Source organism: Acomys minous (assembly GCF_964271855.1).
Source record: "Acomys minous genome assembly, chromosome: 12".
NCBI classification, from domain to species: Eukaryota; Metazoa; Chordata; class Mammalia; order Rodentia; family Muridae; genus Acomys; species Acomys minous.
In genome coordinates this window covers 17631126-17655786 of record NC_140493.1, presented here as the reverse complement: position 1 = coordinate 17655786, position 24661 = coordinate 17631126, and the positions used below count along the sequence as shown (strand labels likewise).

General features: G+C 49.2%; 1 protein-coding gene across 5 annotated transcripts in view; it reads left to right on the top strand.

Annotated features, from left to right (window-relative positions):
• The first annotated feature begins 1551 nt into the window (after positions 1 to 1551).
• Positions 1552 to 24661, top strand: part of FAM118A (family with sequence similarity 118 member A) — a 28405-nt gene continuing 5295 nt past the window's right edge. The window contains exons 1-7 of one of the 5 annotated variants that reach the window (XM_084749798.1): positions 1552 to 1726; positions 10659 to 10714; positions 11479 to 11731; positions 14423 to 14644; positions 16946 to 17074; positions 19450 to 19735; positions 21655 to 21687. In XM_084749798.1, the coding sequence (XP_084605924.1) occupies positions 10668 to 10714; positions 11479 to 11731; positions 14423 to 14644; positions 16946 to 17074; positions 19450 to 19735; positions 21655 to 21687 (970 nt within the window). In that variant the 5' untranslated portion in view covers positions 1552 to 1726; positions 10659 to 10667. Of the gene's footprint in view, positions 1727 to 3064; positions 3828 to 8032; positions 8221 to 8523; positions 8650 to 10658; positions 10715 to 11478; positions 11732 to 14422; positions 14645 to 16945; positions 17075 to 19449; positions 19736 to 21654; positions 21688 to 24661 lie in introns of those variants that run through there. The other 4 variants (XR_014773123.1, XM_084749796.1, XM_084749795.1 and 1 more) reach the window with 4 other exon arrangements.

Here is a 24661-nt window from a genome sequence, read left to right as displayed (position 1 = left end):
CTGCAAAACCTTTGGGTCAGTGGGAAGTATTTATAGAGTAAAGGGAGGTTTGTTTGTTTATCCATTCACCAAGGGAGGACATTTGGGCTATTTCTGGTTTGGGCTGGGCTGTTTTGAGTTTTAGCTGCTAGGTATAAGTGTATACAGGTCTCTACACACAAGAAGTTTCACTTCTCTGGGATAAATATACCTAAAAAGTACAACTTCAGCTTTCTTGTTTAGTTTCAGTTTGCTTTTCCACATATATTCTGCAGAATTTTAAAAATTGAACGGTCGGGCTGGAGAGATGGCTCAGAGGTTAAGAGCACTGGCTGTTCTTCCATGGGTCCTAAGTTCAATTCCCAGAAACCGCATGGTGTTTCACAGCCATCTATAGTGAAATCTGGTGTCTTATTCTGGTGTGCAGGTGTACATGCAGGCAGAACATAGTATACATAATAAACTTTAAAAAATAAAACGAAAATTGGGACTGTTTAATTTCAGATCAGGTCCTTGGCCAGATGTGCATTTTCCAAGTTTCTTGTTGTCTGCCTTTCTCTAACATGAGTTATTTTTTTTCTCCATGGTTTTATTGTCCCCCCCCCCCCCCCCCCCCCGCCCCGTGTTGACAATCATTTCCCCTGGCTAAACAGTCAGCACTACAAGGGCAAGGATAGTTTTCCTGTTGTGTCCTCAGCCCCTAGCACAATGGGCATATGAGCTCTTCTTATTCAGTGCCCAGTGTCCATTATAAATGCAGTTTGGTTTTTTTGTTTTTTAAGGCTGTCCTGGACTTTGTAGACTAGGCTGGCCTCAAAATCGCAGAGATCCTCCTGCTTCTGTGCTGGAATGAAAGGTGTGCGCTACCACACCAGGCTTCAGATGCTAACAGCAAACCCAGGTAGAAAAATGGAGCTGGAGAGAAAATCCTAACAACTTGCCCGGGCAGGTGAACTAGGGAAAGAGGGTGGGGGTGGGTGGGTGGAGGAAGTGGGTTTTGATCCACCCGAGCCTTATTTGGAGTAAGGAGAGTCATTGAGTCTTAAGGTTCCTCAGGCTGAATGCTCCAGCGCAGAGCCCACCCACACGTGCTTTTCACCGTCCGGGGTGGGCACTGAGTTCACCCAGATTGACAGTGCGAAACGTGGAGGCAGATGCTCAGAAGTCCCTGGACCTGTACAAGAGGAACCGCGGGGCACATCGGGTGCGTCAGACGCCGGCTCGGGCACGAGGTGGGGGTGATGGTCACTGCGGGAAAGCAGGCTTGGCCGGGTAGGGCCACGGGTGGCGTAGCACGCGCCTTGAGCCCGGGCGGAGGGAGCGAGCTCTAGTGCCCGGCTGGACACGGCTGCCGAGAGGTGCTTCCAACTGACCTCGACGCCTTCCGAGTCTTCGCAGGGAAGCCCTGTCCGGTGCTTGTGAGTCTCTAAGACTCGGCTCCGCATCAACCCAGCAGCGCCGTCCACTGGGTCCGGGATTAGCCTCTCTGGTCGGTCCCCGCCGGGGGCGGGGCTTCCCGTTGCCGCGGGGCCGTTGATTTCAGGGCGGAACGTTCGCGCGGGGAGTGCGCGCGCGCGGGGGGGAAGGCATTGAGGGAGCGCTGCTGGTTCCTCTGAGCCCGCTCCGCGTGGTGCGCGCGCAGCGCCATCCGGCGCACCGCCCGGCGGCTCCACCCAGCCCGAGGGGCGCGGCCTGGGTGGGAGGCGGTGAGAGCGTGAGCGACACTGGCGCCTCCGCGGCGCGGCAGGTGAGAGGGCGGGTCGGGTTTGGGTGCCAGCGCCCCGCATCTCCCTAGCCCTCAGGACCGACCCAGGGCGCCGAGACCTTAGTTCCCTCTGATGCTCTGTGTAGCCCTGTCCCGCGACATCCCTAGGGCTGCCCGGGTCCGCCGCCACCTGTGGACTGCCTCCCACACCCGGGAAACCGCAAACCCTCCAGATTGTCCCTAGACCCAGCACACTGAGGATCTCAGCGGTTCGAGGCCCGAGACCCTTACACCTTCTGCTCCAGAAGCCCAACAGATCCCTCTGGTCCTGCTCCAAAGCCTCCTCAGGTCTCCCGGCCCGTGGACTCCCAACCTTTCTTGGGTGGAGGCCTTCAGAGCCACCTCCTCAGTCCGTCCTTCCTGGGCTCTCCCGTCTCTCTAACTTGAGGTCCACAGAGCCTTGCAGCTTCTACTAGGGTGTTCTTGAGGTCTGTGAATTGTTAACAGGAAAACAGTAGAAACATCTTGACAGGTCAGCGGAGGAGGTGGGATGTGAAGCTCTCTGCTGGGGCGGTTTGTGTTCACAGTGCATTGGGGGCCAGTGTGGGACCGACTCATAGGGTACAGAGAGGGATCTCTGCGAGTGAGGAAATTGGGCAGACGAAAGCTCTTTGAGGTTGCGCCCCTCAGTGAGTGGTAGCTTCTGCTATTACACACGCCTACCGGACCCAGTCCAAGAGAGCAAGGCTTGATCGCTGTGGCTTAGTTGATGGGAAGATGGCAACTTAAAGGGCCAGCCTTCCGGGATACTTATTTAGGAACCGCTTACAAAGGAAATGGAAGTCTGTGGTTGTCTTTCCCGATGTACAGGATTGGGACCAAATGGTACACATCTTCATCTTTCTCGGTGCAGTAATCTCTCAAAGAAATTACCATTCCCTCAGGCTATTGCCACTGATAAACAGTTCCTAACTTACTACCCAGTGGCAGTCTGGTGCCCTGAAGAAAAAAGAACATATTTGACCCAAAGACAAGCGTTATTCGAGACAGGGTTTCTCTGTGTAGTAGTCCTGGAACTCTCTTTGTAGAGCAGGCTGGCGTTGAACTCACAGGGATCTGCCTGCCTTTGCCTCCTGAGTGCTGGGATTAAAGGTGTGGGGCTACCACGCCCAGCTAGGGTCAGAATTTTTAAAAGAGGGAGTGGGTACTTAAAGGCAGCCAGGATGGTTCGAAGCCAGCTTGGCCCACAAAGCTAGTCCAGGACCGCCAAAGCTACACAGAGAGACCCGGTATCGAAAAACAAAAACAGCCAGGATGGGATTTAAAAACCTTTTAAATATATTTTTATTTTTATTGATAGGAGTTTTCTTGTAGTCCTGGACTCGCTTTGTAGACCAGTCAGACCTCTAACTCACATCATCTGCCTGCCTCTTCCTCCTGAGTGCTTAGATTAAAGGCATGCACCTGACCAGGGTGGGATTCTTGAGAATAGTTACAGGGAAGGGAGGGAAGTGGACTCAGATGTTGAGAAGTTGTTGAGGGTCATTTCCTGCCAGGTGAGAGAAGGACTGAAAAGTCAGAGAGGCAGGCCCAGCACACTAGATCTTAGAGATCTTGTGTGGGTGGCAGAGCTCTGTCCTGACCAGGAGGATGGCCTTGCACTGAAGATAAAGATGATAAAGGAGGATGCCGGAGCCCTCATTCCCATGGGTTTAGGCTCAATTATTTTTATCAATTATTTTATTACGAACTTATTAAATGAGCCTACCTCTCTAACAACCTGACCACCCCAAACAATCAGAAAAGGATATTAAAGAACACTACAATGAAACCTTAAGGGTATCAGTTCCAAGGAGTGATTCTCCTGGCGTAGTCAGCAGGTTTTCAGCAGACCAGCAATTCCACCAAAGTTGCTGCTGGAACCAGGAGCAGTAGCTGTAACCTCAAGCTTCAGCTGGAGTCCAAAGCCCTGAAGCCTTTCCTGGAAGAGTTCTCTTTAGGAGCCTCTTCAAGTGCAGGGATGAACTGCCGAAAACCCAAGTCCCAACCAATCTTCTGTTCAAAGATGTTTTTCACCAAGCTCCCCCCACGAAGTGGTTCGACTTCTAAGTGGAAAAACATCCTGCTTTCTCACATCTAAGTGGTAAACATCCTGCCTTCTTCTCCATCCCACACTTGGGATCAAAACAGAAATAGGTTTGGGCCTTCTTCAGTGACTGATTTCTTAGGGTAGCTTGTATTTTTGTTGTTTGTGTTTCTGTATGTAACACTGTGAGGAGGGGGTCAGGGGATGACACTTCTGTGCGTGTGGAGGCCAAAGGACAATCTTGGGTGTCATTCCTCAGGCCCTGCCCACTATGGTTTTTGGAGGCAGGGTCTCTCACTGGTCTAGAACTTATCAATCAGGCTAGGCTGGCTGGCTAAGGACCTGCCTGAATTCACCATCCCAGCAGTGCACACCAACAAATGTGGCTTTTTTTTTTTTTAAGTTCTGAGGATCAAACCCAGGGCTTATGTTTACAGGTCAGATGATTGCTGACTGAGCCATCTCCCCAGTTCTGGCTTACATATTTTTCCAGTGGTCACTTTAGCTGTGGCAGAGACACTTGTTTGTAGGAAGCAATTCCGCAGAAGGTGGGAGTGACTTGGGTCCAGGGGGTGTGTGTGGTTCAGTAGCCCTCCAGGGCTTGACTAAGTTTCTGAAAGCTCAGACTCAGAGCCTGGAGCAGTGACATGGGAACTTTTTTAAGGTGAGATCTTATGTTTGCTCATAAGTCACGGTCACCTTAGAGCCTCACCAGGGTGGCTGTGGCTGCTATCCAAATAGAGGCTACAGTGCTTCCAACAGGAGGAAGAGAGGCTGGTTGTAGAGGTCAGCTGGGGAGTCTTGAAGGCACTGTCCTCTGTGTGACTGGAGGGGCTGTGGCTGCCAGCAGGAGGTGTCAGCGTCCAGACAGGTGAGCACTTTAAGGTGTGACATTGTACACAGTGCGGGTTAGGGGTTATGAAGAAGAATGGATGAAGCTGGGATTTGGAAGAGGCAGAGGAAACTGGAGAGAGCCCAGTACAGGAGGACGTTCTCTGGCCACCACAGTGCTCTGACACCAGCCACACATGGTTGACAGGCATTTGGAGGATGCCTGCAGTGATAGGACTAGGTTTTTATAGATTTATAGATTAAAAACCTAGCCTGTGCAGCCGGGCATGGTGGCACACGCCTTTAATCCTAGTACTCAGGAGGCAGAGGCAGAGGCAGGTGGATCTCTGTGGGAGGCCAGCTTGGTCTACAAAGGAAGTCCAGGACAGCCAAGACTATACAGAGAAACCCTGTCTCGAAAAACCAAAACACAAAACAAAACAAAACAAACAAACAAACAAAACCAAACCAAAACAACAGCAAAACAAAAAAACCTAGCATGCGCTGTAGGTTCCTCTAATGTTATCCCACGGAATGGCTCTGACCACCTGGAAATGCACACTCTTCTTTTTTCATGGGTCAGAGAACAGACAGGTAAGCAGCACAGCACACACCCCACGTGCTTCTGGCCCGGCCTATTTGTGTATCTTTCCTTCCTCCACACCCTGAAGCCTGGAGCCTTCTGCCTGGAGAAGTGGCCACACCCCTTTTCCTTTATCGCCCCTTATCAGTTCTGCTAAGGTTACAGCAGGCAGCTGTGTGTGACAGAGTAGTCAGGGGTTGTCCTATTTAGTCCCCTCCCCCCACCCCCACCCCCATGTGTATACTGGTGTGTGTCCCCACTTCCAGAAGGCAAAGCAGAGCAGCCAACCTTTCCCCGCCTTCCCGTGTGTGTGTGTGTGTGTGTGTGTGTGTGTGTGTGTGTGTGTGTGGAAATGAATGGGACAGGGAGACTTGGCTGCAGTGCCTGGGATAATGAAAGGAGTCTGGGGTGCAAACCAGGAGTGACTTATAGTCCCTCATGCCTGGGGAGATGTTGACCAGATTACTAGAGTCTCAGCTTTTGCCTCAAACAAACAAACAAACAAACAAACTAACGAAAGAGGGCATTTGGTATTATAACACTCCCCCAACCCTAAAGTTCTGTAAGTTTTGTGCTCTACAGATTATCTCCTCTGCATCTTCTGGGGGGCTGGCGGGGGGGGGGGGGCAGTCATTTGGGCCCTTGCCTGTGGTGGTGAATGGCTCCCACAGGCTCCTGTATTTGAAATGTTAGATACCAGCAAGTGACATGTGGCTGTTTGAGAAAGACTAGGAGGTGTGTGGTCTTGTTGGAGGAAGTGTGCCACTTGGGGTGGGCTTTGAGATGTGAAAAGCCCATGTGAGGCCCAGACCCATCTGTCTCTCTCTACTTATTGATCAGATATAACTTTTAGCACAGCTCCAGTGCCATGTGTGTGGCCATGCTCCCACCATGATGATAGTAGACTAACTGTCTGAGATTGAGCATAAGCCCCTAATATAATGCTTTTTTTTTTTCTTTTTAAAATAAGAGTTGCCTTGGTCATGGTGTCTTTACAGCAAAAGTACAGTGACTAAGACAGGGTCCATTTTAATTGCATGGATAAAGTTCAGTCTGTGTTTCCAGACAGTAGGTCCTGTTTCCTCCAGCAGGGTGGTTATACACCAGTATGAATGTGGCACTGTTTATAACTGGCAGCGACACCTGTGGTCATGGTGTCATTATCTGCCATGCCCCCTGTTCTGGGACTTTCAGGAGAAAGCTCCTTGCTGGCCACACCAGCCCTGTCTGACTGCAAGGGGTCCTTTTCTCCTGTTGCATTTTGGCTGACTGTAGGTGAGGTAAAGTCTGTACCTGGTTATTGTGATGCTGGACATCATGTATGTTAGGCAAACTCTACCAGTGAGCTACATCTCCTGACATCTGAAGGTCTGTTCTGGGAGTACTACACTGCCCACTTGTTTAAATGTGATGCCTGCCCCTCCTGCTGGGAAAAGGGAGTGGGCTTTGAGTATCTGCTCACCTTTCCTTCAGTGTGATCACACTGCACATCCATGACTTGACATCTTCCTGCAGGACTTTTGTGTGTAGAGTGCTGGAACCCAGGGCTTTGAGCCTACTGGGCAAGCTTTGTGCTACTGTGCTGTAACCTCACCTCTCCTGCATCTGTGTACTTAAACCCTCTACTTTGGTGTAGCATTGGCTGGCCTTGAACTCACAGTGATCCATCTTCCTTCTTCTCTCAAGTGCTGGGATTGAAGGTGTGTGCTACCACGCCTGGCAGAAGTCATCTTTAAAGCATAATTTCCAAGGTCCCCATAGGCTTGGATTCTTCCGTTTGCCATGGGAGGGGAATAACTTACTTGTTATGTCACGTTTAACAATCAGCCCCTCCTTCCCAGCTTTATGGTGATTCTCAGGCTGTCTCTGACTTGTTCTTTCTCCTCTAATCTCTGTGGCAGTGTAAAACCCTGCTGGCAGCCAGCCTTCCATACAAGGGCCACTTGTATAGCTTGGGCTGGGCCTGGCTCAGCAAAGCTCCTTCAGCCACACTGGCTAGTTCACACAGTGTTCTTGTACCTGAGTGGTTCAAGGTAGCCTTACTCCTTAGCTGGGTGACATTCATTCTCCCAGGAGGCTGGACCTGCCGTCAGAGTTGCAGAGGGCAGGCTGCCCTGTCCAGTGCTTGTCAAGCTTGCACTTGTATCCCATTTGTTGGTGTGCTGGTGGCCAAAGAACTCACGAGACTAAGACCAGAGTCAGCTCATTCGTAAAATAGTTGTGATTTCTTATTCTGGCACAAAACATTCTGCTAAGACGGTTTTGTATAAAAAGGACAGTAACTGCTTTCCAGAATCTGCTTTGGGCCTGACTCTACGTTTAGGAAACACTGGCAGGTTTTTATGAAAAATGCGTTGCTATGATGACTTGGCTTTGAGTCTGCAAACTGGTGACGACATGGTCACCTAGGAAACAGAAAGCTGCAGCATCTGAGAGGCCTCCGAAGGGTTTTGTTGTTGTTGTCTGGCATCTGATTGGCTTAAAGAAGTGGCCTTTGAGAAGAGACTGCTACCTCAGAGGTGGAGTGGCCTCTAGAAACATCTAGGCAGAGAACAGGCTGGGCAAATCTCCCACTTGGGCCTTGGTTTAAGACAAAGGGGAGATGTGGGGCAATCTCTGGATAATTATGAGGGTTGGCTCTGATCTTCGGGCTACTGAAAAACAGGAAATGAGGTAATGTCCTTAAGCATGTAGTGTTTATAAAGAACTGTAAATGGCTAAATATGGGCAGCTTTGCAGCCCATCACAGCGTGGTTCCTGGGCTGAGTGCGTCCCCTGCTGGTTGCTTTGATCCCTAGAGGTTCACAGCAGTCTAAAAGCCCAGAGGCCGCCCTCCCTGTTGAGGTGGGAACCCTTGTGATGCACTGTGCAGGCTGCAGAGACTTCTCCAGATCCCCCACCTCAGGCTGAGGCAGAGCTCAGCAGGACCCAGCCACAGCACGCCTGCCCGCCCAGGGCCTGCACTTTCCTGTTCTGTGAGAGTCTCTTGTTCTCCTGGGGAACTGAAATCACTTGGTTTTGTTACTTTGCCAAGGTGTAAGTACACATTTTGCATTTTAACTGTTATACCTACAGATGTTCGGAGAGCGAAAAGCAGTTGAACGGTAGGAAGAAACTAGACATTTTTCAAGTTCTTACGTGGTAACAGTTGAGGCTGTGTCATTTCTAAGGCACACTGCCTGCCAGTGACTGAAGTGCTGGCTAGAGCAGGCTGAGATGAAGTGCTTCCCTAGGCACATAACCAACATGGAGTGTGCTCATGTCAACTTGAAACAGGAAGTGCAGCCGGACCTCTCAGTGCTGTCCTGCAGGGCCCGGACCCTAGGTCTCTGCTGTGGGACACAGCCTAGCCACCTGGTTCAGCAATTTGCTTTGCAGAGCAATTTCCTTCCAGAGAGGACTGATCTTGGAAGTTTGGCCAGTTGGCAGGGATCTGCGCTTTACAGTTGCTAACAGAATCAGTGAGTGTGTATGGGCTCATTGGACAGTTGGGGTGGGATCCACAGGGCTTCTGTTTGCATTGGGGGTTATGTGAAATAGAATACTTGTAACTTGCCTTAGAAAAATTTTTTAAAATAATTTTTTAATTTTTATTTTGTGTGCATTGGTGTTTTGCCTGCATGTATGTCTGTGTGAGGGTGTCAGATATTGGAGCTTCAGATAGTTGTGTGCTGTTGTGTGGGTGCTGGGGATTTGAACCTGGGTCCCTTGGAAGAGCAGCCAGTACTACTCTTAACCACTGAGCCATCTCTCCAGCCCCAGACAAATTCTTTTTTTTTTTTTTTTGTTTTGTTTTGTTTTTTTGTTTTTCGAGACAGAGTTTCTCTGTGTAGCCTTGGCCATCCTGAACTCACTTTGTAGACCAGGCTGGCCTCGAACTCACAGCGATCTGCCTGCCTCTGTCTCCTGAGTGCTGGGATTAAAGGCGTGCGCCACCACGCCCGGCTCCAGACAAATTCTAATAGATTATAAAACCAAAAGACTTGACCTTGAATGGTGACTGCAGTGAGGTATGCAGTCACACTCCCCTGGCCTTCCCTTGGGCTGGTGGCATCCTCTGCCAGCTTCATGTTTTGGCCTATGGACTGGTTTCTTAGCACCTAGGAAAGACCAGGGACCTTTGGGGGGATTTGGGGGAAGCTGTGAGCGCTTCCTTCTAAGGTGGGAGGGTGGATGCATGCAAATGTTTTCAGGGATGACTGCAGGATCCGGTTTCTCCAGCCTGAAGGTGTAACTTACAGACCGATTGAGCTTTGGGGTCGCTCCTGGATAATTAGTTTTGGTGACCTAATTCTAACTAAGGAGTAAAGATTAGAATTTGGACCAAGGTTTTCCGTCTGTGTGGTGAGGGTGTGGGAGGCCTGGTATTCCTCCCACTGCTGAGCCCTTGCGAGTGCTGCTGCAGAGTAAGATGCTGTTCAGGACCCCTTTCTCATTTGTTTTGAGATGAAGTCTCTCTGCATAGCCCAGGCTGGCCTTTAACGTAGGATTCTTCTGCTTCTGCCCTTCTGATAGGATCATAGGGTGCTCTGCACGAACCTTTATCTCAGCGGTTCTGCTGTCCAGAGTGCGGACCTTGGTAGAGGGGGCCAAAGGGATTACAAGTTGTGCACACAAGCTGCTCACCATGCCACGAGCATCACGCACTAGTGAAGGGCTATGGTGAAGATGGGGCACCAGGCAGGGTGTTAGAGCCCCACGTGGGTGCTTACTTTTAGTTTTGAATAGTTCCTAATAACACAGACTAAAATTAGGATAGATATTAGGCTCTCAAATGAGAGGAAAAGTCAGTAAAAAGCTTGGTAGAAAATGAGAAAATGGTACCATACTTCTCAGTGATAGTAGTTTGGAGGCCTTCTTACCATGTTCTTTGCGTAGTTCCTTATTTATAGAAAACATTAGTTCTGAAATCAAGGGAGAAGGGATTGGGAAACTTATAGATGGTTTTTGTCTTTTTTTTTTTAAGATTTATTTATTTATTATTTGTACAGTATTATGCCCACATGTGTGCCTGCAGGCCAGAAGAGGGCACCAGATCTCATTATGGATGGTTGTGAGCCACGATGTGGTCCCTGGGAATTGAACTCAGGACCTTTGGAAGAACAGTCAGTGCTCATAACCTCTGAGCCATCTCTCCAGCCAGATGGTTTTGTCCTAAAGAAACATTCCCAGGGTGAAAAACACACATCGTGGAGCTGGTTTACCAGCTGCTCAGCCTGGCATCTGTGAGAATGTTTTCCTTTCTCTCTGGCATGAGACGCCTGAGCACCTCATGAGTGGGGAGCTAGGCAAGGTTAGCCAAGGCAGAGGAACCGTTTGTGTGTTATCTTTTCATAGATGGTATTTTTCAGGTATTCTAATTAAGTGGCGGGTCAGCACCTCTGGTTTCAGCTTCATCCTTTGCTGTCTTCCCGGGTCCCTGTAAAAGGCTTTCCTGTGGGAAGTGGACGCTCGGCTCATGTGTTTCTCTTTAGGATTCACAGATGGAGTCAGTGGAAAAGACAACTAACAGAAGTGAACAGAAATCCAGGTAACTCAACTCAGTTACTCACACAGGCTTTTTCCTGACTTCGCATAGCACCTGTCATCAGGGGAATGTAGATGGTGCTGGAGGGGAACCCAGGGCTGTGCACCATGGTTCATTCCAACGCAAAAAACTGTCCAGAAACAGGCTTTCTGCTCAAAGAAGCCATCAGAGCCCATCTCCAAACAAGCAATGTGGAAGTGGAGGGTGGGAAGGGCCACAGGAGTGTGAGTGGCCAGCAGGTGGAAAGTGGTGCAGAATGAGCTGCCCCCTCCCCCCCAAGAGTGCAGAAAACCTGCACTGGGTCAGAAATTCTCTTGCCTGCTGGGCGGTGGTAGCAGCACACACCTTTAATCCCAGCACTCAGGAGGCAGAGAGGCAGTGGTATCTCTGTGAGTTCGAGGTCAGTCTGGCCTATAGAACGAGTTCCAGGATAGCCAGGGCTACACAGAGAAACCCTGTCTTGAAAAACTAAAACAAAACAACAACAACAACAACAAAATTCTCTTTCCTGTCACCACGGTAAGATCACTCTGTTTTTACAGTGTGTATTTACCGTCTACTTGCAGCTTCAGAGGAGGAGAGGGGCTAAACTTTTTGTTCACAGACACCTGTAAACATGCTTATCACTGTAGGCAACAGGGAATTTGTCTTCTGGTAGCGACTAGAAGGGCAAGGGTTTGACCTGAGCATTCCAGATGCTTCCAGACCGGAAGCTTGTGGTACTTCCAAGCTGACTGTTGTCTTTCTCCTCCCTTCTTTTTAAATAGAAAGTTTTTAAAGAGCCTAATTAGGAAGCAGCCCCAGGACCTGCTCCTGGTCATTGGAACTGGTGTGAGTGCAGCAGTGGCCCCAGGAATCCGCGCGCTTTGTTCTTGGAGGAGCTGCATTGAGGCGGTCATCGAGGCTGCAGAGCAGCTGGAGGTTCTGCACCCTGGGGATGTTGCAGAGTTCCGGAGGAAGGTGATGAAGGACCGAGACTTGCTGGTTGTGGCCCATGATCTCATCCGGAAGATGTCACCTGTGAGTCTCAAACACTTGTTGGTTTCATTGGGCTCACCTTGGACTCTGGAACAGGCTGAGGGAGTGTGTGAATTGAATACTACGTCTCTGCAAGCAGATGCGCTCAACTGTTAATGCTCAGCCTATCAGGATGCTGGCCTTTTGGGCTTTTTGTTTTGCTTTGTCTTTTGTTTTTCTGATTTTCAAAATAGAGTTTCTCTGTGTAGCCTTGGCTGTCCTGGACTCGCTTTGTAGACCAGGCTGGCCTTGAACTCACAGCAATCCGCCTGTCTCTGCCTCCTGAGTGCTGGGATTACAGGTTTCTGCCACTATGCCCAGCAGGATGCCACTCTTTAAAACCCTGACACTGGGCTGCCTGCAGGCACTGGAGCAGCTTGTAGTAATGGCTCCTGTAGACTGGCTGGCTCTGGATGTTGTTGTGCTGCCATTTATAATGTGAGGTTTGTGAGATGCTGTGAAAACGTTTGGTTGAGCTATCTCCAGATAACAGCTCACCCTCAGAAGACATTGGAAGGTGGGAGGTCTGGCAGTAGAAGTGACATAGCAGAGAGTAGCATAGTTGGTGATGCAGGGGACAGTTAATGAGAAGCCATAGGCAGATTGTGGGTGGCTGTGTTGTCTGGTGCAGGTGCTGAAGGGAGAAGCTGGAGGAGGCTGTTTCTCACTGGCCTTGTGTTGGTGGGAGATGTGCAGTCGGCATATAGAGGAGGCACAAGGAGACTTGAGATGTGTGCTCAAGGGAAGAGAGGAACATGGAATGGTCAGTAGGAAGGGCAGGAGCAGTTTTGGGGTCACCAAAAGACCAAAGAGACCCCAAATGGCATGGTTTCATAGCGATAGTAACTCTGATTCCTACACTGAAACCTGGGGAGGCAGCCCAGGGGCATGCAGGAGCTCAGTGGTAATGGGGACCTGGGTTCTGCCATCTCAGGTTGATGTTCCCTCTTTGTTCAGTTAGCTGCCTGACCTCCCCCACCGCTGCTCCCTCTAGTGAGCAGTGGGAGGTGGGGCTGTGAGCCTTCACTGAGTCACTAGATGACTTCTTCCTTCCTTCCTTCCTTCCTTCCTTTCTTCCTTCTTTCTTTCCTTCCTTCCTTTCTTTTCTTGTTGTTTCTATCTGTCTGTCTGTCTGTCTTTCTTTCTTTCTTTTTTTAAAATAGATCACTGTTTTCACCCCAGTGCTGCACCTCACCTTACTAGGCTGGGGATATTTTCATTAGGTAGCTATGCTGAATGTGAGTGTTCTGTTAATCAGGGACAGCTGCCATTGTAGGCAGGGCCTGGTCCAAACCTGGCCTGCTAGCTGTCTATAAATTGTGTTGGCATGTGCCCATACCCTCTTGCTGGCACGTTGTCTATGCCTGCTTTCATGCCAGAGGTCAGCTTGAGTAGTTGCAGTAGGAACTGTGGCCACAGGCCTAACAGGTTTACTCTCTAGCCCTTGGCAGATAAAGGGTGCTGATCCCTTGTACAGGAAGATGAGGGCTAACCCTTGGGCCAGGGAAACCTGTGGGATGGCTGGGCAGCACCCAGGGTGTGTGGCTCACGTAGGGAGAGACCATGGTGTTGATGATCACTGTTGGTCAGGAGACGTCTGAAACTCCACCTGATGCTTCTTAGCCTTGTGCCCTGTGCCAGCCTCTCAAGGAGGATCAGGTGAGGTTGTCAGCAGGCCTCTCCCTGGCATGCTGGCAGGTTTGTGAGCCAGAGTTGGTTTTATTAGGGGCTTCTGTGCTATAGGTAAAGATGAGGGCCACCAGGCACTTCAGGGGAGTATGAGGTCCACACAGCCTCCTAGGAGAAGGGGGGTCTAAGGGTGGCTTGCCTGGTGGTTCTGTCTTTACTTGTGGGCCATTGGTGTTGTACTAACTGTGAGACTGAGTGCTGCTGTAGGAAGCCGGGGCTAGGAGTGTTCTTGGGGAGCGTGTGGTCTCTTGATTCTTAGGCATGGCCCATTCAACCCATTCCCCTGGTTCCTTCAGCGAGCTATCTGCTGTCAGCACTTCTCCCCACTCACCGCCCTCAGCGCCCCACCTTCTCTGCCCCACTGCAAAGTAGGGGCTTTCCACAGTGCCTTATGCCCTGGTTTTGGGTCACCTCTCTGGCCTCCCCTGCTAGTCCCCTCCTCTTCTAGCCACACCCAGGCTCTTTGCTGACCTTGGACTCATTTTCGCTAATACTGCAGCGCCTTTGCACTTGCTCCCGACTGCTTACAACAGTCCTGAGGACTCCCCACTCTCTAAAAAGCATTGTCCTCCCAATGTCTCTGGCTGGACATTGCTTTTCAGAGAGACCTTCACGGGCCCTTGCCCTGCCCACTCTCACCCAGCAGTAACTACACCCCCTTCCCTCTCTGCCTTGCATTTCGCATTGTATTCATTGCTGCAGTGTTATGTCCTTGCACTTGAACTGTGCTCCCCTGAGGCTGACTTCATTCCTTCTTTTTGTAAGAGTGAGCCATCACAGGCCGTCAGCTTAGTCACAGCAGTTGCGGAGCTCTACTGTTCCTCTCTTGTTGTTGTTTTTGAGACAGGATCTCTCTGCGCAGACCTGGCTGGCTGGCCTGTAGTTCACTAGGTAGACCAGGCTGGCCTTGAACTCACAAACGTACACTCACCTCTGCTTCTGCCTCTGCCTCAAGTACCATCACACCCAGTGCGTGCTGCTAACTCTTGATCTACCTCTCCATAGCGTACAGGTGACACCAAGCCCAACTTCTTCCAGGACTGCCTGATGGAGGTGTTTGACAGTCTGGAGCAGCACATCCAGAACCCTGTGGTGCTGCAGTCCATCCTCAGCCTGATGGACAGAGGCACCATGGTGCTCACCACCAACTATGACAACCTGTTGGAGATCTTCGGGCAGCAGCAGAGCAGGCCCATGGAGTCCCTGGACTTGAAGGACAAGACGAAGGTATGGGCTACGTGGGCAGGAGGCTCAGGGAAGCCATTGCTGTGGACACGTTGCTGGTGCGTGCCCTGAAACAAGACTTTGGGTTACTCCCAGATGCCACACAGCCATTGCCTCAAGCAGCCAAGGAGTCCTGCACGTCCCCTCGTGTCATGCCTCCAATGCCCTGCAGACGTTCCTCACGTACATTTACTGATTAGACATCACATGGAATATGGGCGATAAAGCAAGCATAAAAGAAAACACCTACAATCCTTAGTGTGGATTTTCTCTTGTACAGTTGGATTACAATGTATGCAGACATTTCTGTTTTTAATTTTTCCCCCTTAATATTTATTTTGGAGACAGGGACTTGCTGAACGGCTCAGGCAGATTTCCTACTTGGGATCCACCTGCCTCTGCTTCCAAGTACTAGGGTTACAGGTGCACAGCACTGGGCTTTGCTTCCATTAGCTATTTTTGTTTCCTCAGACTTGTTTATGCTATATAGTTGTAGCTGGGCTGCAAGTCACTAGATAGACCATGCTAGCTTTGAATTCATAGCAATCTTCCTGCCTTTGCCTCCCAAGTGCTGGCACTACAAGCATACTCCATGATGCCCGGCTTCATTAAGCTATTTGTCTAAGCTACTTTTCTGTTGTTTTGACAAGACACCATGGTCAAGGCACCTTGTAGAAGAAAGCATTTGAGGCCTTGCTTACAGTTTCGAGGGTGAGTCTGTGACCTCCATGGTAAGGAGCATGGCAACAGGCGGGTAGGCATGGCCCTAGAGCAGTAGCTGAGAGCTTACATCTGATCCCCACATTGGAGGCAGAGAGAGAGAGAGACAGACAGACAGACAGACAGACAGACAGACAGACACACACACACACACACACACACACACACACACACACACACACACACACACTCTCTGGGCCTGCTATGGGCTTTTGAAACCTCAAAGCCCAAACCCAGTGACACACCTCCTCCAATAAGGCCACACCTCCTAATCCTTCCTAAACAGTTCTAGTGATTCGGGACTAAGTATTCAAATATATGAGCCTATAAGGGCCATTCTAATTCAAACTATACTATTTTTATTTTTAAAAGAGCAAACGTAGATTTATTAAGGAGAAGTAAGGAAGCACTTCTGAGTGTGGGTTCTGAGGGAGAAGTGCCCCCAAGGAGTTATTTGAAGTGATTTTGGCCTTCATGGTCGTGCCTGTAATTCTGGACCTCTCTAGAAGGCAGCTGTACCCCCAGCTCTGTATGGGAACACCTGTTTCCTGTTCCTTGTTAGCAGTGGCATTATTAAAAACAAAGCAAGCCTGCATGGTGGTGCACACATGGGATCTAGCACATTGGAGGCCGAGGCAGAAGGATTACTATGAATTTGAGTCTACTCTGAGCTGCATAGTGAGTTTTAGGCAAGTCTGAGCACCTGTCTCAAATACAAAACAAAGCAAAAAAGCCAAGTGTATTCCTGTCTGGGAGGTGAAAATTCTAACTTTTTACTCTTTTATTGCCGAGGTTGAGCAAAGTTTCACTGTATGAACCATTTTAATTTTTGGCATGTTTGCTTTTAGTGATATACTTATATTATGGGTGATTGGGGATTCACATTTGCCACCTGTGCCGTTGGCCACTGAGTTGTGGCGCATGCTCTGTGTGGTAGCTGGTCTTCAGTTGGTTGTGGGCACAGGCTGTGGCTGAGCATGACAGCACCTGTGGAAATGAATAGTCAGGTGTGGGTAGGAATTGTCTGCTGGCTCCTCTACTCTAGAGTCTCTCTGTAGAGCCTGCAGATGGAGAAACCCCATACTGAGAGACAGTTGCATAGGCATGGAGTGTGTTCTGCTTGGCTCTGTAAATCTGAACTGAAGTGAGTGTAGGGGGCTGTTTGATAAATGTTCTTTTTCTGTACCTATTTCTGCTGGTGTGAAAGTGACAGAGCTGGCACTGTAGCTGGGGGGCAGAACACTCATCTAACATATGTGAAGGAAGACCTGGGCGCCACAGAACACAGAAATGGAAACAAACACAGCAGCAGCCCCACAACAACAGAGCCGAGTTAACCACAGGTGACTTAAGAAGGCCCCGCCCCCGAGCATCACTTAAGCTGCTCGAAGAGCAGAGCCCCTTCCGCACACTCTTTAAAGAAGACCTCGCTGAGGCGCTGGGGCAGGGTACTGCAGGCAGCAGTTTCTGTGGTAAAGCTGTAATTATGAGTGGGGACGTTTGCTTTTTCAGGTAGTTTTCTTCTTGTGTCTGGTTTGAAATTAACAGGAGGCTGTTTCTTTGTCTTGGTTTGGTTTTTGATAGGTCCTTCAGTGGGCCCGAGGCCACATCAAGTATGGAGTTCTTCACATTCATGGCTTGTACACAGATCCCTGTGGGATGGTACTGGATCCCTCGGGCTATAAAGATGTCACTCAAGATCCAGAAGTCATGGTAAGTCTGTTTTCACCAGGCCTGGGGAGCCTGCTTGGGGAACTGATGGTGGCAACCAGCCATCTGGCTGCGGTCTGAGTGTTTCCCAGACACTCTGGTCCTCTAGTTGATCTTGTTCCTCACGGCTGCTGGGTTCAGGCCATATTTTCCTGTTGACAGCTATGTCTCCAGGCTGTGGTATGGCGCTGCATTCTGAATAGATGCTCAGGGCACACCTGCTGGAGGAGGAAATGTGTGCTTCCTTAGAAAGGGCAAACCTCTCTCTTGGTGCCATCACTAGCTCGCAGGGGGTTTCTTGCCAGGGACTTGGCAAAGTCTTGCATGATGTGGTAGTTCGTACTTCTGTGGTCTTTCTCTCTGGTGGTCCCTCTTTGTCAGGTCTCCGTGTTTACTCAGGTGTCTTCTCTCTGCAGCTCTTACCTTCCTTTACCCAGCAGTGTTTGGAGCTTTCCAAACCTAGTTTTAAAACTAGGGCTGAGTTGTGCTCTGGCTGAGCTCTTGCCTAACATGTACATGTCCTTAGTTCATGGAAGCACAGCAGATAAAACCAGTTAATGCCTGATTTTCTGAAAGACTTTCTTGACTATTTTATGGTAGGCTTTTTTTTTTTTTTTTTTTTTTTTTTTTTTTTTTTTTTTTTTTTTTTTGGTTTTTCGAGACAGGGTCTCTCTGTGTAGCCTTGGCCGTCCTGGACTCACTTTGTAGACCAGGCTGGCCTCGAACTCACAGCGATCCGCCTGCCTCTGCCTCCCGAGTGCTGGGATTAAAGGCGTGCGCCACCACCGCCCGGCTGCTTTTTTTTTTTTTTTTTTTTTTTTAAATCAAGGTCATCCTACAGAGCTCTTGCTGTCCTGGAACTTGCTTTGTAGACCAGGTTGGCTTTGAACCCACGGAGATCCGCCTGCCTCTGCTTCCCAAGTGCTGGGATTAAATGCCACCACCGCCCAGCTTGCCTTTTCATTTTTTAAAAAGAGATTTGTGTGTGTGTGTGTGTGTGTGTGTGTGTACTACACGTATGTATGCACGCTTGTGTGTGCATGTGCATAGCGAATGCACTTGCCCACAGAGGCTGGAGACATTGGAACCCTTGGAGCTGGAGTTGCAGAATGTTGAGCTACTTGACATGAGTGCCAGGAATTGAACAGGGTTGTCCAGAAGAGCATCCGGTGCTTTCCTAACACTGGGCATCTCTCCAGCGCATCGAGCCTTCTTTGATGGTCTCAGCAGATGTCCACATGAAGTGTGTGGAAAGGCGCTGTCCAGATGTTGCCCACTTTTCTGTCTTCGCACAGCCTTGCCCCATTTCTGAGACGGGGTCTCATGTAGTGCATCTTAGCTTTAAACTTGCTAATTGTCTTTGAACTCTTGGTCTTCTGCTTCCATCCCCCCACCTCCCCCCTTAAGGGCTGCGGTTGCAGGTATGCACCACCACAGCAGGCTGCTTAGAGTTCTGACTGGAGTCTGTGTTGTGCTGTGATACGCTCAGGATCAGGATCCGCTCCCTCCCCGGAGCTCTTCGCTGGCCTCTGTCATTAGGGATGGTGTCAGCAGATGAGGACTGGCAGTTATGATGCTGTGGAGACCCTTGTCATGAGAAAGCGCTCTGCGGGTGCGGGCCTTGCTGAGGGGCCTTCATGTCTGAAGCAGTGACTGCTGCTCCTCTGAGTGACCCTCATGGTCTGTGCTTGGGTTGCTGTCTCTGCTCCCCTTCCCAGCTCTCTGGCCTTCACTTCCCAGGATTCATCTACCCTTTCCTACTGCGGGATCCAGCTCACTGTCCACTCCTCCTTCCAGGGTGTTGTATGTAGACAATTTTGAACCAAGACAGAGTCTCAGTGTGTAACCCCAGCTGATACTTGTTCTGTAGATTAGGCTGGCCTGGAACTCACACAGTGACCCACCGTGCCTCTGCCTCCATAGTGCCAGGATCAAAAGTGTACGCCACCACGCCCAGCAGAATGCAGAACATTTTGATGCTCTTGTTTTATGCCTTAGTGATTTAAGGTTGTACTTACGTCTAGGCGCTGACTTGGGTGGGCTGACTTGGTGAACCCTAGGTGTAGCGCAGGCTGTCATCACTGGGAGGCGCATTCATGCTAGGCAGGCAGGCCGGCACCCTTCTCTGCTCCTTCCTCCTTTTCCTAGTTGAGAGGCGGCTCTCAGTAAGCTTCACCCTAGCTTGCCCAGATCACAGCATGGGGTTGACCTGAGTGTGTCAAGAGCGCACGGCCTTTCAGAGCTCCTCAGAACGGCTCTTGGGAAGGCTGGTGAGTACAAGATGGGATGTAAACAAACACATAGGGCGCTTTCTGTGAGTTGTGCGCTCCTGCTCTCTTTCACTGAGGTGTCCTCCTTTGTTCGTTGGCTTTCTCTAGGAAGTCCTGCAAAACCTGTACCGCACCAAGTCCTTCCTGTTTGTGGGCTGTGGAGAGACCCTGCGTGACCAGATATTCCAAGCTCTCTTCTTGTACTCGGTGCCAAATAAAGTGGACTTAGAGCACTATATGGTAGTGCTCAAGGAGAACGAAGACCATTTCTTTAAGCATCAAGCAGATATGCTTTTGCATGGAATTAAAGTGGTGTCCTATGGGGACTGTTTTGACCTTTTCCCAGGATATGTGCAAGACCTTGCCACACAGATCTGCAAACAGCGAAGTCCAGGTGTGGATTTCTGTCATTACCTTCTAAGCGTAATTCATGGGTTCTTCTGTTGTTCCTCCTGTGATACCAGAAAACTTACCAATGTAGTTATTTTTTAATGTCTCTGAATTTAAAAGTAGAAGATGGGGCGATTGGTCTAATAGTGACAGTATGCAAGTAGGGCACACTGATTATGTTTCAGGTTACCACCCCAGCCAAGGGAAGCTCTCGGGTCAGTTTTATTGGTTGTGATAGTTAAACCGTAATCATGTAAAAATCATATACTGTCGTCCTGTCACTCCTTTTTTTTTTTTTTGAGACAGTTTGTCTGTGTAACCTTGGCTGTCCTGTACTCACTTTGTAGACCAGACAGGCCTCGAACTCACAGCGATCCACCTGCCTCTGCCTCCTGAGTGCTGGAATTAGAGGTATGTGCCACCATGCCCGGCCTGTGTCACTACATTTTTGAAGCTAAAACTAGGAACACACAGGAAAAGTTTGACGGTATTGATTTTTTTCTCCGTTCAGTGCACATCTCTGTGCAGTGTAGAGCACAGCATACATCTCATTTGTGCTCTTTTGCCTTTCTGAGGAGTCAGAGCTCTGCCAGGAAAGACCACAATAATGGGAAATACTGACAGAGTCACCTTTACATAAGAGAATTAATGGCTTTTGATTTCAGTGTCATAAAACATGAATGACAGCACGCATGGAAAGTTCTGTATTGACTGGCCATTCATGGTAACAAGAAACCCAGAGCCTCATCACATAGTGGAATAAGGTTAGCAGAGACTGCTGAGAGGCATAGTATGGCAGCCACAGGTTTCTAACACTGTAGCACTTTAGCTGCTGATAATAGTGGAGTTGGATTATTTCATTTATGAGTAGATATGTAATTAGGGTAGTAGTTTATTACTGGGAGTGGGAAGGTGAATTTGTGTTGTAGAGCTGTGCCATGCACAACTATAAATTTTATAATATTATTATTGTTGTTCTTGCTTTTGTTTTGTTTTTGAGACAGGGTTTCTTTGTGTAGCCTTAGCTGTCCTGAACTTACTCTGTGGACCAGGCTGGCCTTGAACTGCCTCTGTCTCCCTGAGTGCTGGGATTAAGTTGTTGTTGTTGAGCCAGGGTTTCACACTGTAGCTCTAGCTGTCCTAGAGCTCACAGCTCTATCTGCCTGTGTCTGCCTCCCAAGTGCTGGGATTACAGGTGAGCACACCATGCCCAGCTGCCCTTCATTTTTAATATCAGTACCTGTTGTTACCTGGATGATTTTAGAGGTGACATCAGCTGAGGAAGGTGAATGTTTGCCCAGTGTGTGCCAGGACTTTGAAGCTGGGATTTGATCCTAGACTAACACAGACAGAAATGTCTTGGCCTCCCTGTGTGCATGTGTGCATGGATCTTCAGAGGCTTTCCTCATCCTGCCCGCCTCTGTCCTGCCCAGCACCTTGTCAGACTCTCCAGCCATGGGCACCTAGAGTAAGGGGCTGACCTGCTTCCTATCCCCACTGATGCTCCTTTTCCAGGATCTGGCAGCTGAGTGGACTCAGCAAGCTGCCAGAGGACTAAAAGGTCACTGGGGTTTCCATCTGTGCTTGTCATGAAAGACATTTGTATTTGTGTTCTTTCCTAATGGGCAAGGATGCCTACTGGCAGTGAGAGTGACATTAGCTGTTGTGGATACTGTGCCTCACGCCATGTGCAGACCAGCCCCAGAAACTTCCCATGGGCATGCAGTGACTTCTTGAATCCATCCTGCCAGGGCAAGAAGGCAGTGACACAGGCAGGGTTCATTGGCTGGCATGTGATGCATTTGGTGCAGAAGCCTGTCCCCAGCAGTGGATGACCTCCGGGTGGCCTTTGCCATCCTTCCATGCCTGAGGAGGAGGAGCACGCCAAGTCTTGGCTTTGCTGACTGTGTCCTTTCTTTGCAGATGCTGAGCGAGTGGACAGCACCACTTTACTGGGTAAAGCAGATCTTTACTTTGCTCACCTGATTTTTGCTTCCGTGTTCTACTCCTCACCATTGGTAAAATTGTGAATGTGTTCCTTACATTCAGTAATTTGCCTTATTAAATAGGGCAGAAAGGATAGCTAGCTATATCTTCAGACAGTCCCCACCATAGCAAAGGTATAAAGTCCAGGGCCCTCCCACCCCAGAAGCATGGCCTCGTCATGGACTGTCTGCTGATACCAGAGAATAATTTCTGCTTTAGAACCAAGAGTTACAGGAAACCAGAGGAGTGTTCTATTTGGATTATGCTGTTAGCAAAGGATCCAGGAATCTAGCATGACCTTTGATTTTATGTGACCTTTCATATATATATATATATTTTTTTTCTTTTAATACTTGTTTGAAGTGTGAATGTTCTTTCTGGCTTTGATGCTTCCAGTTTGTAAACAGATGACTCAGCAGTGGGCAGGGTAAGCAGGATGTCTCTGCTGCCTGAGTCAGTCACTCTAAGGGTCCCAGTCAGTGAGCAGGGGCCTCTGCACAGCCTGCCTGTTGACCAGTGTGTCCAGACAGGATGAATGTGGCAGTGTAGGGACAGCTAGGGCCAGTATGTGTCAGTATGTGTCAGTGGTGGAATGGCTCAAGCCAGGACTGGGAAGAACTGCTCTCTGCTTTCCATGTCTGTTTTTTTGTTGTTGTTATTTGTTTGTTTGTTTTGGCTGTAGTTTTTCCCCTTAAGTGTGAGTCCTAGAATAATACTTTTCCTTTGAAAGCAGCGGTAGCTTTCAAAGGAAGATAAAATAAGCAGTATATTCAGGGAAACTTTGGCCAGTGCCGCAATAAAGTCAGGTCCAGAAGCTGACTCCTTGAAGTAGATTCCATGCTAGTGTGCTAGTCACTTGCCGTCACAGTGGCAAAATGCTTGAGAAAACTTGAGGAAGGACTTACATGGTGTCAGCCATGGTCGCACAGCTCCCTCTAAGGCAGAGCCGAGCACAGAGGAGGAGCCAGGAACATGACATACCTTTCAAATACGTGCTTCCAGTGACCTGTGTTCTCCAGCCAAACCCTACCCAGTAGCCCATTCAGTACAGACTTCCTGCAGAAGTGAGTTTTAGGATGGGCTCTGCAGTGAGAGTGCGTGGTGGTCTGAAAGAGACGACCCCACAAGTCCTGGGCATTTGAAGACTTGGTCTCCAGTGTGTGGTGCTGGGTTAGGAGGCTTAAGAAGTGTATCACACCTCGTGGCACAAAGTACAAGGTTGACCGCAAATGGTTTAGGTAGCTCTATCCCGTGGCTCCTGGGCTGCCTCTGCTTGTTGCTGGCAGCTTTTTTCTTGCCATTTGGTGCTTGCATCACAGCATTGGCTTCGCTCAGCTTCACTCATCCTTCCTGTGGGTTGTGAGGGACCCTGGCCCTTTATATTGTTTGGCCTCTTTGGCTTCCTTATCAGATACGGGTAGAAGCCTCCCGGACTCCACAACTTGTGCATCCCATTATCTGCAAGACCAGACAGGAAACACTGTTGCCAGCAGGAGCCTAACCTGGCCCGCAGCCGCAGGAGCTTCTGTGTGCCTACTGGGCAGATGAGGCATCTCTGAGCAAACAGCCCTGGAGCTCTTGGGTGGAAGCTCCAGCAGTAACTTGAGCCCGTGATTGATAGCCCTAGCCAATTTCTGGGACATCTTCAAGTTATCTTACCTGTTGTCATGATACAAAAGTATGGGGCTTGGTTTAAATGATGCTGGTCCTAATTGGCATCCACACTGCCCTTGATCCTAACTTCCAATGTCCTTTTTCCTAGCCAAATTGCAAAGCTTCCTAATTTTTTCTTCTTATGTTTTAACTCTGTGAAGCTGGCGAAAAACAGCTAGTAATAACTATTGCCACCACCTGAATACTACTATGCAGCCTTGCGGTTTTCTTCATGATTAGTTTGTCTTTTTGCTTTTCTTTTATTTTTATTTTTTATTTTTTTTTTAGAAAGATTTACTTATTTATTATTTATTTATACAGTATTCTGCCTGCATGTGTGCCTGCGTGCCAGAAGAGGGCACTATAGATGGTTGTGAGCCACCATGTGGTTGCTGGGAATTGAACTCAGGACCTTTCGAAGAACAGCCAGTGCTCTTAACCTCTGAGCCATGTCTCCAGCCTCTGTCTTTTTGCTTTTCAAGGCAGGGTTTCTCTGTGTAGCTTTGGCTGTTCTGGACTCACGTTGTAGACTGGGCTGGCCTCAAACTGACAGTGATCTGCCTGCCTTTGCCTCCCTGAGTGCTGGGATTAAAGGTGTGTGCCACCACACCTGGCTTAGTATGTATCAGGGAATAAGCATAATGTGGTCAATTAATTAATTCTTTCTTTCTAAGATGTGAAATGAGTGGCCTCTAGGCTAACCCCCTAGAGTCCTCATTTTCACCTGGCTTGTGAGCGGCCCTTACTGTTTGCATTCCCACCAGCATCCTTGGCTTCTGACTACTCAGCATTTCTTAGCTTGTCATAACGTGTTTCTTTAAACTGCTGTAAATCTCTCCTGCAAACTAGTTCCAAAGGCTTCTGGAGCACATGCTCAGAGTCATGGCCTCACTTGTTGGCACCAGTTTCGAATTGGCCTTTCTGTGCCAAATTACTGGAGAAATGCAACTTAAAATAGATATTTGGCTCTCAGGCTTGAGTCCTTAGTCACCGGCTCCATAGTTTCTGGGCCTCTGACAAGACAGACACAGCAGAAGAAAGCTGCTCACTTGAGAGTAGCACGAGAGGGAGGGAGAGGAGAGTGAATGCAGGAGGCATGGTGCTCTACAGCGCGTGTCCCAGTGACTGACTCCTTCCAGCCAGGCTTCTACCTTCCAGCAATATCGCTGATTAGGTCAGAGCCCTCAGCATCTAATCACTGCCCCCAGGAGCCTAACTCTTGGGTTCTATATTGCGGACCTTTAACCATGAGGTTTTGAGAGATACTGCATATCTATACCATAAAAAGCAG